Raw genomic sequence first — 16,134 nt, 5'->3', positions numbered from 1 at the left:
GCACAGATGCTAAAACAAGCATCCAGAACCAGTAGGCAACCAGTGAATACTAAAGACAGAGCAATACAGAACAAGACGGACGGAAGAAAAAGCATGCGCACACACACTCTCACAAACGCACGCACACACATTCACACATGTGCAGGGACACAGATGCACACGTACCAGCACGCAAACACACACACACACACACACTCGCATGGACACACGTGCAGGGACACAGACGTGCATGTGCCGGCACACACACACACACACACACACACACACACACACACACACACACACACACACTACTATCTACAAGGGCTTTTATACTGACCTATGGGTATTACTGTAACAAAATAATGCACCACCATCGCCTAAGTGTAAACCTCATTCACATGGACAGATGTGAACGAGCAGTTCTGGGTGTCGCTACCGCTCCTGTCGCGCTGATAAACAGCGAGGGTTCAGGCCGCTTAATCAGCTGGTTCGTACTGGCAATCAATTAGCGCGCATTTAATCAGCTCGCTAACCGTATTCCCGATACGTTTATTTAAAACAAACTGGCAATTACTGTTTTGTTTGTTGCTCTTTTTTGCCCCGACTGACCAACTCTAGGGTTGATTAACAGGCAGGGTTATGCGTCACCTACGGCGGGAAGCAGATGGTATTGGAGCATCCTGGGATGCCTGTCCAGACGCACACGCCACACAGACAAACACAGCGAGGTGTCAACGAAGGCAATTGCTACTGTTCAAAGTATTAAAAAAGCATGAAGGGGTTTCCAGAGAAACGGGAGCAGCATTGTGCCGTGGCAGAGAAGGCGGGGCTTAGAAGGTGGAGTTTAAAGCTAAATGCAGCTGTGCGCTGCCCCACTATTGCCTGGGCAGCCTGCCAATCACTGCAGAGCTAATCAATGAGTAAAAAGAGAGCTGGAGCAACACATACACACACACGCACATGCAGAGACAGTTAGACAAAGGCACACGCTGCATCAGACACACAAACATGCAACCCAGCACTCACTCAGACAAACAGACACAGATGGACAAAACACACACACACACACACACACACACACACACACACACAGAAGCAAACACTGACAAACACACATACAGGAGCAAATCCAACATGGGAAAATTACCAATCCATGCCAGACACTGCCTGGAGGATCATATGCTAAAACACCCAGGAGAACAAACCCAGTCAATGATTATAGGCTGCCTGGGAAGAGAGAGAGAGAGAGCAAAAATGAAGACAGAGAGAGACGAGGAGAGAAAGCAGGAGAGAGGGATACAGGAAGTTAAATGAACAGAATGAGAGTGCGTCAGGGGTTGCTGCAAGGCGGGTAGGACAGAGAGGATATTCGATATGTGAGGAGCAGTGCGCCCGCATAGCATCTCGCTCACGACTCGTAAATCCACAGCGAGCGGCAGAGAATAAGCGGATTCGAACTCTGGATTCATTAAACTTCACTGGGACCGCACAACACGGTGCTCAAATGAAATGTTACTAAAAACACAGGTGTATGCGCGCACGAGTGTTTTCAGAAATGTGGCCATACGAAAAACAAACAAAAAAAATCCGATACCCTTGAATTCTGCCCCCTGAATTCTGTTGAAGGGTTAAAATGCAGGATAAGCTTGTAAAGATTCCGTCAGTCCAGAGGTGCTTGCTTTGTTATGACCAGACAGAAAAAGCCCAGAGCATTAAGAGATACTTGTAGATGTAGTTGTGTGTGTGTCTGTGTGTGTGTATATACAGGGATCAAAGTCACTTCTGAAATGCATGCCAGAGATGGAAGGCATTTGAATCAAACTCTGATCTACAGTTGAACATCCAATCCTTTTATACATGAGCACAAAAAAGAACAAAAGGATGCCGAACTGCGTGTAACATCTCTGGAATGAGCCGCTCGAGGAGCTGACTGACTATAGGTGTGGAGCCCACACAGACCCACAAAGACATGAACCTTATCTGCTGAATGTTCAAGATCTTACAGAGAGAGAGAGAGAGAGAGAGAGAGAGAGAGAGAGAGAGAGAGAGAGAGAGAGAGATTAATATTATTAATTGTTGTCAGTAATAATAATTCTTTATTATCATTAATTATTCTTATTACTGATTACATTTAGAAATTGCCTTGACTTGTTTACATTTCTTTTCATATATTGATTATTAATAATGCTGTAAATAATTTCTAATGCTCTGTTCCAATGTATAATATTACCTTTCTCTTATTTACGTTATGTTTATATTTATGTTTCGGCCCTGGCACCAGTGCATCTTATATCTTGAGAGGGATAAGAGTGTAAGGGACAACCAGTTATTCACCCGATTTCACTTGAGAGAAGTGGGGGGAGCGAGAGAGAGAGAGGGGGGGGGGGCGGGGACAGAGAGTTCTTACCTTGGCAGGTATCCGTGCAGTAAGGAGGTATCCACGATATGCAGCAAGTGCCTGAGGAAGAGAGAGCTGTTAGGCCACACTGTTACAAGAAACACCACCCCCTTGCCCCAACATGGTGGCCAATGTACGCAGCCCTACACAGCTCAACACTTAACATGGTGTTGTACATTTTCCTTAAAACAAGAAAAGAAAAGGAGCCCTAGACATCTTTTCACATCAAATTCTGAGCACTACACCTCCTTCACCGACATGGCTGTGTGAAGCGCCGACAGGGAAAAAAGAGATTTAACAAGGCAGAGGAGCGAAAGATTTAACGTGAAAGCATCCAGAACCAAGGGCCTGAAGATGGCCACCCTGCACAGGAAGTGGAGGGTTTGTTTTGGCCAAGAGACAAGCGGGTTGAGCTCAGTGTACTTTTGGGTGGGACTCAAGTGTGGGAGAGACTGTGTGGGGGCAGTGTGTGTGTGTGTGTGTGTGTGTGTGTGTGTGTGTGTGTGTGTTAGAAACAGATAGACAGGGAGGGTAAAAGGCAGATATGGAGCACCAGAGTTTTGCAGCTTGTAAGTCCAGCTGTCCTTGACCTAAGTCTGTAAGAGCTGGCGGTCAGGCAACAACGATTGAAAGTTACAAAACAAAAGCACTTCTGTCGAACTAATCTGACTTCAAAATCAACTTTCCTCATCCTATCGTTTACTGGCAATATCTCTTCCATCCACCTGTCTGATCTGATAACCTCCAGCAAAATGCCGCTTTCCCAACTTATGGCTTGGTTTAGTGTGCAATCAATAGTTTAAGGAAGGCAAATTTAAAGGGCATACGATAATAAACAAACCAGTGCCCTGCTAGTCTCCGTTTCTCATATATTCTCTAAATAAAGGAATTCTTCAGACGAAAGAACAGCTCATATTTAATTTCCAGTTGCCCCTTGATTCATTATTAGATCAACAGGTATTTTTTTAATGGCAGACATGGCCAGGATTCCTCTGGCTTTTCTGAGACCTAAATTAGGTCAGGAATCTTTATGCTGAACTCAAATGAGGCCATACAGTTGAATCAGAACATTCTGAATTTAGGTCCTGCCAGGGGGCCTGAGAGAGAAAGAGAGAGAGAGAGAGAGAGGGAGAGAGAGAGAGAGGGAGAGAGAGAGCGAGAGAGAGAGAGGACGAGAGAGAGAGAGAGAGGGAGAGAGAGGAAGAGAGAGAGAGAGAGGGAGAGAGGAAGAGACAGGTGAAAGCCTATCCAGGTAGTTGAATGATGATTATTAGAGTCTAAAATACACTTTATGCAAGAACAAACCTCTTAAAATCCTGCATAATTTATTGTAGTAAAATAATAAAGCACCTTAGCAGCCATTTTCCAAAAGAGAAGACAGGCGATGATCGAGAGAGACGGCAAACAGAATACAAGCGAGAACAAATCAATTCTGAACGACTGCAGGCATGAGTGAAGACAGGAACCAGCAGGAAGCCATTCAGCGGTGGTGAATGGTGGCCTCCAGGGGGCGCCGCAAGAGGGAACGGAGACCGGAGGTTTTATTACCCCCGAAAGGGCAAGGAATCAAGACAGTCCCTGCATCCTGTTAACGCCAGTCCATTTGGACAGACCCTGAGCAGTATTAAAATTTCTGTGTGTGTGTGCGCGCACGCATGTGTGAGTGTAAGTGTGTGTGAGTATGTGAGAGAGATATAGCGAGAGCACAATAGCAAGGAGAATACAATTCACATGTCCTGAAGCAATAGTTATACATCCTGACTATTAATGATAAAAACTGTCCAAAACATACCCTACCCTAATAGTGCACATCAGTTTCAGGCATGCAAAGTCATTTGAGGTTTTAGTAATGATTAACATTTGGTAATGATAAACATTTTTACGAGTGACTGTCATAAGCAGACCGGACACATACGTCTATGTGCCACATATTGTTCCGATTGTGCGTGGAGGTGTGTCAATATGTCAGGATGCTCCACCCCCTGCTGTTGTCACACAGCCAATCATCTGTCTGCTGATGGCAGTACTGGAGACTGGTCTAAGGTAGTCCAGCCTTATCTGAGACATGTGGCAGGAACAATACGGAAAGCCAGAACACACACACACACACACACACACACACACAGTGACAGAACACATCATTTGGCTTTGTTCTTGAACACTCATGATAGCAAGCACAAGTGTGTGAAAGCATGTGGGTTTATTTTAGGTGCCTTCATAAGAGTGTCAGTTTGGAAGCCACTATAGTGCGTGTGCGCACACGTGTGTGTGTGTGTGTGCGTGCGCGCGTGTCCACATGTGTGTGTCTCCTTTTCCAGTTCTCCCCATAGCCAGATTCCTCATTGTCAAGCCTGCACTCCCATCCTGCACCATCCACGACTGTTGCCATGGTTACAGCCCCTTCTCAGACATGGAACTTTCGGCTGATGGCACTAAGGCCACGCCAAGGTCTCGGGCCTCCAACTGGGGGGCAGTTGTGCACAAATTGGCCACTAAGGCAACCACCATGTTGTCTCGAGGAGGTGGGGAAATGACCCAAACACCAGAAACAAGCTCAGCTGTTGCCTTGTGTGCCTGGTTACGGGTAATATGATGAGGGTGTGCGATAGTGTGAATAACACGCATGAAGATGCCCTGCCACACTGTACCTTCCTGTCTCCCGTGTGTGAGTTGTCTTGAGCGGTGCCAGGCAGGAGGAAAGCGTGAGCAGGTTGGCCCAAATTCAACCAGCATTGAAAGTGTTAACCAAGAAGGGAGTCGTAGCTAGACGTAACCTCAAGAAGACAAATATGGTCATCATAGACATTTCCTAAACTTATCAGGTCAGTTATAAATGAAAATGTATCTATATCTGCTTCTGATGTATGAACTGTTGGTCAGGAATGGATTAAGACTCCATTTGGTCCAGGAAGAGTGGCCAAATGCGAGATGTGAGCCTGGTGGAGTTACTGGGCCATGACCTAAGTCATGCTGTTCATGCTGTCATTCTGTTCCTCCATGTATGCCATGACTGGCTGGCTTACGGGAGCCTAGGCAAAATATGCTGGATTGCTTATTACACACACACACACACACACACACACACACACACACACACACACACAAACTAACAGACGGTCAGACCTGCAGGCTAGATGATGCACCATTCGACCAACAACTCTAAAGAAGGGCACGTCTCTGGGAATATGTGTGTGTGTGTGTGTGTGTGTGTGTGTGTGTGTGTGTGTGTGTCTACACGTCAATGCCTCCTGGCTCTTCACATTAACCTACTTCCACGCAAACTGCTGCCAGGAACATGGCCCAACCACTAATTCCGCGCATGAAGAATCCCGGCAGGATCCGGAAATTCTCCATCTTCCTTTTGTCTGAAGGAGCTCCATTACCGCCTTCGCCGTCTGCTCCGCCGAGAATTTCTCCACCACACAGATGAGTTATTTCATGGAAAACAGAGGGGGGGAAAAAAAACCAAACAGGGCCAGTGGCCCAGTAGTTTATTCCTGACCATTGGTTCAGTGCACAGCATCCTCAGACATTCTTCCTCAACTGGTGGAAAGAGTTGTGGCGCATATGGTGGAATATACAGCAGTTAGTTCCCACCTCACAGTCTGATTGGTTGAGAGGTGTTCTAATCGCGCTGATGTTCGTGATAACAGCATGTGGGTTTTTTTTTTATGCCAAAACCGTAGCATCCAGCTGACGCATTCCTGAGTAATGACTAGTTTTATGTACAAAAAAGCTGTTTTTTACATACTCCACCCTCTGTTTGAAACTGGAAATGAATACAGTAAATGAGAATTTACAAGATAAATTTGAACTGCAGCTCTTTTGGCCAGACTCTGAAGGAGTGAGTACCCACAGACACACTTCAAATTCCTGATCTGCCGTTACATTGAAAATGTTGAGGTGGACTGTTGTGACAGCGAAGCGAGTCGGGCGGGTTGACGCCAGCGCGTCCTACGGAGCAACCTTTTACTCGAACTGCAAGATGAATGGATGTGATTAACCTACAAACACTGCAGTAGCCCTAATAAGTAACTCAATTCTGTCTTTTAACTGAGCATAAATTTTACTATTTATTTTTTATTTTCTTCATCGCTTATTTTCATTTCAAACTAACGTTAATTTCGAGGTGCTATATAAATGGTTCACCTTTTGTACTGCGTTAGGCAGGCACTTGCATAGCAGCAAGTTATTTGTCGTGGAAGTGCCTTTTGGTGGAAGGGACAGCCAATATTAAAACATATTTAAACGTTTAAGCATTGGTCGGTTCGTGCCTGTGGCCAGATCACAGCCATGATGTCATTTGCGCCAAGTGCCACCTGGGTCTCAGCTGCAGTGGTTTTGCGGGGTGGGGGGGGGGGGACTGTGTGCCAGATAGTTGTGACATGGTGTGGGACTGTGGGCACTGGAAGGACAGAGGAATTTAAAGTCTGTCTAAAGCCACTAGTGTCTGACCAGCGACACTAAAAGAACACTAGGAGGACACGTTTATTTACCTTTATGGCGTTTAGCTGACACTTTTATCCAAAGTGACTTACAATTATGACTGGGTACAACTTGAGCAACTGAGGGTTAAGGATACTAGAAGGACAGACTCTGCTACAGGCTGGTGAAAGAGAGTAGGAGCATCAGGTAGAGGTGGTGGGTGGGAACACTGCACCACGGAAAACGCTGGAGTATTAGGGGATATACACAGGAAGTCTTTTGGTCTTTCCTCCAAACTAGTCACTGTATGCTTCCTGCGGTTCTACCGCTGTCTTAAAAACAAACACAGCTGCAATCGAGCATGCACGGTCTTCTTCATACTCTGCATTACATTTCCGATATCCAGCGCTATATGCATACTCCCTGGGGATCAAACCCATGACCGTGGTGTTGCTAGCACTGTCACTAGCACCATGGTCTACCTGACCTACCAGGTGAGCTACAGGAGCTCCCACCTGGGCTGTGTGGACCATAAAAGGATGAAAGTGCAGCAACCTCCTTCGGCCCGGAGTCTGCATCCATCAGCAGCACTCGCGACGGACGGGTCTCGGGTCACTCGGGTCTGCACGTTTGAATCCAAACTTGTCTCTCTGAATCTCCAAAGGATCCATCTCACCAGAACGTGTGAACGCAGTGGGCCGTAAAACACAGCGGCAGAGCATACTGTATTTATGCAAACACCATATGGTCTACTGACAGTATAAAGGAGACCTGAAAGAGATGTGATGAAATATTTGCTCATAAAAGGCTAGAGGGAGAGATCAAGCTAGAATCTTATTCCTAAAGTTCAATGTAACTTTAACAGTAATAGTAATTCATTCATTACAATTAATAGTAATTTCTGCTTTTTTCCAACCAAACTGACATTTGTCCTTTTCCATTAAGGTGCCCGGCTGATGGTCTTTCCAAACACGTAATCACGTAATCAGCAGCATTTCCGCTCTGATCATTACAGCCCTGCTGGGCAGATGCAGTCCATGTTGGGAAGAGGACCCCGATCGACTGCCCAGACGTGGGTCCTTGCAAAACTGTTGGCCTTTAACTGACTGTACAGCATTCCTCTTCTTAGTCACTCTGCCTCATCACCTGCTGCAATACCGCGCTGGGAATGGTGCGCCAAAAGATGTTGAGTCCAGAGTCACTGATCCCAGACTAGTGTAGCAGTCCCATCTTTAAGTCAAAGTCAAATATTTATATAGCGCTCTTTACAACAGCTGTTGTCACAAAGCAGCTTGACAAATGTCCCGAGTCCAAGCCCCCAGCGAGCAAGCCAAGGGCGACGGTGGAAAGGAAAAACTCCCTAGAACATGAGGAAGAAACCTTGAGAGGAACCAAGACTCAAAGAGGGGGCCCGTCCTCCTCTGGCTGACAACGCCCACCACAACAGTAACAATAACCACTAAAGATTAGAGAAAACAGAGGAAGTAGAGAGAGAGAGAGAGAGAGAAAAATAAATATATTAAAATGTCTGTTCTGATATTCTTGAAGGCTGGTTAATTTTTAGGCTGGTTCATGTTCAAATAGAGATCAGGAAAAAAAATATCCAAGACGTGAGAAAAGGGGGCATCCTATCTGGATCTATGGGCTGTGACCTTGGGCGTCGGCTTTGCGCTATGAGCCTCACGTAAAACAGAAGGTGACAGAGTAGCAATAGCAAAAAACTGCAAAAGGTACTAAAAACTGTGTTGCAATGTTATGGGTACATAATGCAGTACGCACTGAAATATATTAACGCACACGCACACACACTGATTTGGGTTAAAGGTCTGAATATTTGGATCATGTGAATTTCATGTGGTTGAGTTATGAGAGACTCAACAGGCTGCTCACAGTGTGCCACACACACACACACACACACACCCACCCAACCACCCACAAGTTGGTGATTATAGGACTCACTCTACAATATCAATATTTCAAAGGCAAACATTGTGATAAAAATGAAACGATATATTGTGCAGCTATAGTCCGCGTATGAACATCAAGAGCCCAATATCATGCGCTTTCTTAACTTTCATCTTCTATTACTTCAGCTCTGTTGAGCCATGATGCTCGCACACAGCAGTTGGCAGCAGGGCTGAGAGTGGATACTGCCATCACAATGAAATCTGATGCCCATACCCTGGTCCAGTCGGACTGGATCAACGCAAACACACTGAAGGGAACGGACTGGAGGGATGGATCGAGAGAGCGCGTTCCTTCAGAATAGCGTTAGAGGGATTGCATGGAAAATTGCTCAAATCCTCTTCCTCTTTAACCGTGCTAATCTGTTGTCCAGGTGACACCAGGTGTGAGGTGATCAACCGCACTGCCGGTAATTCTTGTTGGACTCTGTTTTTGCTGTCGCAGGTCAAAGCACTCCGATTACACCCGCTGAAAGCACAGGCATATTTCGTTTCCCAGTGTCCGGAATGACCTTGTCCTTTGTGTGCCGTTCCGTTGCATGGAGACACAACACAGCCACGAGTATCACCTCGTCTCTCTGCCACTCCTTGCTCACAATAGGGTTTGTGGAGCAATGAGCGCGCTCCGTGCAGCAACACAGACATGCCTTTGTACGAGCCCTGCCAGTAAGAAAGCATGGGCTCGGCAAAGGTCGCTGATTCCAGACCAGTTTGGGGGGTTCTACCGATAGACTAGAGCAGGATGAAACACAGGTCAGGGAAATGCGTCCCAGATTTGAAAAAAAAAAAAATCATATCAAAATCAAATCTTGATCTGTTGGTACCAGCCAGCTCTAAGAACACACTAGTTGACACCCACTAGCTTCCTCCCCCTGTCTACATATGTAAAAGGGACTAGTCCACTACCAGAGGCCTACGGAGACTCCAGGGGACCGAACCACTGAGAACCGCAGCAGGGGTGGCAGACGGGAGGAAATCCCTCCTTCAGATCCAGAGTACAGATAGCACCAATCTTGTTTGCTCCTGAACAGGCCAGTGGCAGGTCTTTGAACACTAACACTAATCTGATTGTTGGGAATGTTTACATAAGCACTTCAGATCTACTGCAGGCCAAAGAACATACAACGACTAGCCAGAGCCTGCACATAAAGATATTTAAGCGATTTTGCTCTAAGACTGTACTGTCTAGCCCTTGCTGGTTATTTTAGATATGACAAAATTAACATTAGAGAACCTCTCCAAGTCTCAGTAACACAAAGTTATGCTATAGTCATTACAGAAGATTAAGAAAAACAAAGCAATTAGTAAATGGATATCTGATGTCTTCAGGCACCCAAATTGCAGTGTGAAAGTTCAGCACATTTGACAACAACAACATCTTATTTATCAGACATGTTCCATATTCTCTAAACAGGAAATTGGTGCAATCAAACCAGGAAATGAAAGGTTAGATCAGTGGGTCAGATCTGCCCAGTGTTCCACATGGTGATCATGGACCCCACAGCAGTCAGCTGTTCCTACACACACCGATTCATCAACTATGCAACTCATATGACAGCAGACACGTCCCACCTCCCTACCCAACATCAGAAGCATGGCAGACCTGACCGGAGGTCTCCGACCAACTGGGGAAAAATCTGAGAAGAAAAGAGGTAGCGCTCGAGTGGCACCAGAACCTGTGCTCTCAACTAGAACTGAATCACTGAACACCTTTCGAGCCAGTATTTTTTTACACTTGGGTTGCATTCAAGCTCTTACAATGGCTGCAACGAACACCCATAGTGCTTTGCTCTGGGGTGCAAACCTCAGAGAGGCAGGGAATTAAAGTGATGCAGGGAATGCGGGGACCAATGCAGGGAGGTTTGAGGGGCTCTCTGTCTCTTTGCCGCCACACATCAACCTGGCCTGGATGGCGCCAGGGTCAGTCCTGGAGCCTGTCAAACATCAGCCAGCCTCGTCTGGCGCTAAACAAAACCAGGAGGCAGGTGGGTCCCTGTGGGCGGGGACCAGTTTGGAAACCAGTCCGACTGGAGTATTAGTATCAGTAAGCACCGGTGTTGTGATAAATGCAGTCTGTGTGACAGACTTTTTTTTTTAAATCATATTTTTCACTGGCCATGTGAGAATGGGGCTTTCAGAAGACCTAGCAGTTTATCACATGCGGACTGGCAGGCACCTGGAACAAGTTTACAGCGGAGCAACCCTGTGTCGCAAGAGAGTTAAAAGCCAAAACAACTTTACAGTGGGCAGACATTATACATGCAGGTGCGTGAGGGGATTTTCATCAGCCATCTGGGCTGCACATTCAATACAAGAACCTGTAAAACCATGGGTGTAATGTTAGCAGCCAGACATAATGGTCTCTGATCAAACCACTGGGCTCAAAGGAAACCACACAAAGGACAAAGTAAGTTACAGCCACGCCCCTCCCATAGCCCCTCCCACTTAGCAAACAGACAGTGAAGTGGAAAACAAAACTCCTCTGTGGAAACAATGACTACGGCTCGTTCGAAGCATTGAGGTCATCTCTGGAGGAACCTCTGCTTAGACATCAGCTGGGAAAGTAGGAGCAGGTGACAAATTTTAAAATATGAATCCCCAGTCACCTGGACAAAGACTATAAGCTGAAGGCATACAGGTGGAATTGGGAGAAACGCAAGGGACTCTGGGCCGCTCCTCACACCAGGGTTAGAGTCAGAGTTCCATCCATGGAAGCCAGAGAAGATGACGACGTGTTTTTTTTTTCTTGCTACTGAGCCCGTCACGTTCAAAAGGTCTTCTGTCCAAGGTGTGAGGATCGGTGCAGGTGCACGACTGGGTTGTGCGACATTTAAAGTTCAGGGGCGGCGGTTTACGCAACGAGAGCCCCAGCTCTCTGGCTCGCAGTTTGTGCGTTCTGTGCAGTTACAATAACGAGACAATAGCTCACTGATAGGCAGGTAAAGAGATAAACAGATACAGAAAGTCACATAAACATATTGTACCTGAAGGAGAAATACTAATGAAAAGGGTACTTTGGCTTCACAGTAGGTCTAGATGATTCCAGGATTTCTGCAGATTGAAAGAGACTTTGATTTATGCAACACTGAGAATTCAATTCTCAATTTACTGTGCTAAAGGCCTTTATTTCACTTCTCAGGCTATACGGGACCAGTGGTGCATGATGGACCGAAATCAGTATGAAGTAATGAAAATATTTGCCAAAGTAGACAACGCACACACAACAAAACACACCAACCCACACAAAACACACACAAACCCACACTAGACCCAGAGAGCTGGTACGTACCCGTGTGGCGTTCTACCCTTAGACTTTGGTGGAAAGTGCCCTCCCTTTTCAGTCCTCGGGAATTACGATGGGTGGCACGTATCATGGGAGGAGGGGGAGATTCAAAAAACCCTACTGAGTGGAATTCAAAAGAGGGAATTCTGTTTTAGATGCCATGTACCTAACCCTGTTACCATTTTCCAAGTTGTCCACCAGGAAAAGACTTATCCATAAACATTGCATTTCTACAGCCAGAATATACATGTCATTTTATCTGCTTCCAGAGCAAGCAGAAAGACAAGGCAATCTTGACACATAGAAGAGGATTTCCAGCAACGGATCAGGTTTTGGCAAAAAAGGCACTTTTGGCTGGAGAAACAAGGCGTTTCTTAAAACACGCTTTAAAATGGCCCAAGGCTTTTCCTAATCTATCTTATCCCATAATCAGAAGTAATGACTGGCTGAATATGAACAAGTTGCATTTTATGATCAACCAAATTTGCTTGAGGTTTAGAAAATAATGCGCCCGTCTCCCAGAGCCAGATAATGGTGCCTATAAAGGATTTTTCAGCAGTGACTCACTACTGGCACACCAGTCAGATCCACGACCCAGCTAAAGCCATGACTGGGCAGCTAGCCCACCTCAGACCAGCCAGCTGCAGCCAAGAGCTTAACGACTTCTGCTTATGGAAATAAAACGCACCTGTCCCGCATTGTAAGGGAGACGTGGTGCTCTCCCCCGGTGCTTTTCTGAGCTTGCGGACACGCATCTTTACCCCAAGCTGTCAAAGTGCACATTGCTGTCATGAATAAGTGCTTCTTGCTCCTAGATAACCAACTCTTTCAGTCTCACTGCATCCTGTCCAATCAGCGGCTGCGTTTCGAGGAAACAGGCATAAGGAACGCTGGATTTGAGTGACGTGGTCGCACAACTGGGTCTTTGGCTTGTTGACCTCTAAAGGGGGCGGGGCCATGACTCGACCACATAACACGCGTCAGACGACTGATGAGAGAAGAGAACAATCAGACAGACTGGCCCTAGACAGACTGAATAAGCTACTTAGCCATTTAAAGAGCATTAAAAGGAGCAAATAATAGAGGTGACAAAGAAGAAAATATAGCAGTGGCCAGTATTACAATTCTGACAGGATACTGATAGTTCAACATATACACAACAGGAGATATGAGAAGCATAAAACTATTAAAAACAGTAAAAAAAACAAACAATGGTAGCGCATGGGTTGTAGTTCATGTTCAGTTAAGTTATAAATCGTAACTTAGGGCAGGGCTTAAACAAACAGCATGGTCGCTTCCAGCACAGGCTAAGAGTTCACAGCTGGACTGGTAGGTCACGTATCTCACGAGCTGGAGAGGGAAGCTAATTTATCCGAGAGGAGGCGTTCCCTGTGGTACGCGGGGAAGGCCGCTCATGTAAATGGATCGGAGGAAGGTCCGGAGGAACCTGACTGTGGCATTTATATAATTACTGAGAGGTGGACTTCTCTAGTCTAGTTTGGATTTAGAGGAAGTGCGTGAACAAACCCAATTCACACAACATCGGCAGATTCTGCAAATTCATTTCCTTATCTGACTGAAACCACAATGCCAAAGGTCTTAAAACAGTCAGACATGGGCTTGAAGGAGAGAAGTGAATTACTCATCTGGCACCTGAACACATCATTTTCCAAGCGGAGAGGTACATGTGGGGGTGAGGTCACTTCCTCTTACGACTCTTAGACGTGGGAGTGAGACAGAGGAGCATGCACAATGTGTCTGTGTGTGTGTGTGTGTGTGTGTGTGTGTGTACGTATGTGTTTTGTGTGTGAGTGTGCGTGTGTGTGTAAACTGCAGCTTAGGTTATAATACTGAGTGCTGACAATCTGATTAAATTCAACCATTCACTTGAGGCCACACAAGTATTAAGGAGAGCTGTCTGCATATAAACCTAATTATGGACGATTTACCTTCTATCAAGACGCACAAACACACTCAGACACACCACCTCTCTGTCTGTGTGTGTGTGTGTGTGTGTGTGTGTGTGTGTGTCAGTCTGTCAGTCTCTGAATTTTTTCCAACTCTTGTGGCGTTGGACTACATGCCTGGACACACATACGCTGTAGAAACACACAGACAAAGGAAAAAGCCCTAGGAAGGATCCTAAGATATGGAGATAATTTTAATGACTAAAGCATGCAGCACAAAGACCCCAGGACTAAGTTTAAATGTCTCTACTCATTTACAGCTCACAGACTTACAGCTTCCCAGTACTACAAGCAAACAGCAGTGGAATATTAACCTGTAACTGGTAATAAAGTTAGAATTCATTATAAAATGATTAACTATTTTAAAGGTTTACATATGTATTGGCCCTACACTGGTTAAACTTTAACCTGAAACAATCACCTCAACAATTTGGGTTATTTGTTAAATAACTATAATATGTTTATTAAGGAGATTTCTAAACTTTTCAATGCTTCAGTAAATTTCACAAAAATTACACATCATGAAATATACACAGGCTTTATATAGATCAGGCTTTTGCAAAAAGACTTGTATTTTAATTTTATTTTTTAAAAATAAATTGGAGCAAAGATGTGGCTGGATGCCTGTATGGAAGAGGGGCGGTGTTTTAGGACCCTGAGACTTCCGTAATCTCCACTGTCATGTTAAGACAAGCAGTGAGGAAGAGCCGAAAGCCCCTCACGCAGATGTGGAATTTAGCAGGACACCCACCACACTGCACTTTGTATAGAGAGAAAACATACCCCCATACACACACACACACACACACACACACACACACACACACACACACACACACACACACACACACAGCTGAGGCTTCTGTGCAGTGTTGCTGCTGACGTTTTCTGAACAGCGTGCACTGTTAAGTTAAGTGCACTGTTAAGTAAATATTTCTCAGCAATCAAACGATGAAGTCCGACTGTAACACACGCGGCACAAACAGGCTTTGTCTGCTATTGAGGAAGTGGGCACTTCTTACTTCTGATCATGCGGAATCCACCGTTTAATGATCCGACTGTCCGGAACTTGGCCACGAAGTGGAAAAAAAAACAAAACAAAAAAAACACACCAGGCATTTGCAAACACAGCATGAAGACTGACAAAGCGAGTTTCAATGCACCAGTTAGCACTGATAACCTGCCCTAGAAAGCAGGGACTAAGATAAGGCTCCTATCATATACATGTAGGAGTTCATTAAAGGCCGTACATACATAGTGGTCATAAAAACTGCAGTGTGCTACACGGAGCTGCATTTGCCAGCTTTATCCAACCGTTTTGGAGCCGTAACACAGACTGCTACACAGTTAACACATCCAAGTCCTTTTCCAAGTTCACAACCATGCCAGCCGGTCTTATCTGTGAACACACATTAATTGATTCTCAAATAAAACAACCCTGGGTCGATAACCTTATTGTTGCAGAACATGACAAGTTATCAGTACAGGAGACAAAGCTTAATTTGCCTCCCTGTGGACCTTGTGCAGTTTTTTTGTTTTTTTTAAGACATGAATGGTGTTCCAGAACTTGCATCTTGATTCTGCTTGGTCAGTTTACCTGCCAGAGGAGGATGTACTGTAGGCTCTCAGCCTTTTGAAGTTGAGTTGCTGTAGTTGTTTGTTATCCTTTGCTGACCTTACCATGCTTGGCATACCACTCTAAAATTAGGCATTTAAAAAGCTAAGACTTGATTAAGAAAAAAAAAAAAAAAGAAGAATCTCAGCCTCCCTTCCCACACCCACACCCACACACCCCCACACCCACACACACACACACACACACACACACACACACACACACACACACACACACAGGAATGGTGCTGTGGGGGTTGTTGGTCTACCCAACAGAACTGAAGCCAGGAGTGAGGTTTCAATCCATGTGCTGATATGGAAGCCTTTTCTGCACGAGTTCCATTGTTTAACGCCCCTCTCTCCCTCTCTCTCTCTCTCCCTCTCTCTCTCTCTCTCTCTCTCTCTCTCTCTCTCTCTCTCTCCTGAGAGTAGTCCTGTGGGTCTGTCTCTCTCTCTCTCTCTTCCTTTCTCTCTCTCTCTCTCCCTCTCTCTCTCTCTCTC

The 16,134-nt window shown here is 45.6% G+C and overlaps 1 protein-coding gene across 5 annotated transcripts in view; it reads right to left on the bottom strand.

Moving 5' to 3' along the window:
- LOC113587061 (F-actin-uncapping protein LRRC16A) overlaps window positions 1–16,134 on the bottom strand; it is a 72,268-nt gene that overhangs the window by 51,718 nt on the left and 4,416 nt on the right. For all 5 annotated transcript variants that reach the window (XR_003411691.2, XM_027025560.2, XM_027025561.2 and 2 more), the window contains exon 3: window positions 2,390–2,440. Coding sequence is in view for 4 of the 5 variants with exons in the window: in XM_027025560.2 (XP_026881361.2) it covers window positions 2,390–2,440 (51 nt within the window). In the remaining variant the exon portion in view is untranslated. The remainder of the gene's footprint in view (window positions 1–2,389; window positions 2,441–16,134) is intronic.

Source organism: Electrophorus electricus, chromosome 10, assembly GCF_013358815.1.
Source record: "Electrophorus electricus isolate fEleEle1 chromosome 10, fEleEle1.pri, whole genome shotgun sequence".
NCBI classification, from domain to species: domain Eukaryota; kingdom Metazoa; phylum Chordata; class Actinopteri; order Gymnotiformes; family Gymnotidae; genus Electrophorus; species Electrophorus electricus.
This window is presented reverse-complemented; position numbering and strand designations above follow the sequence as displayed.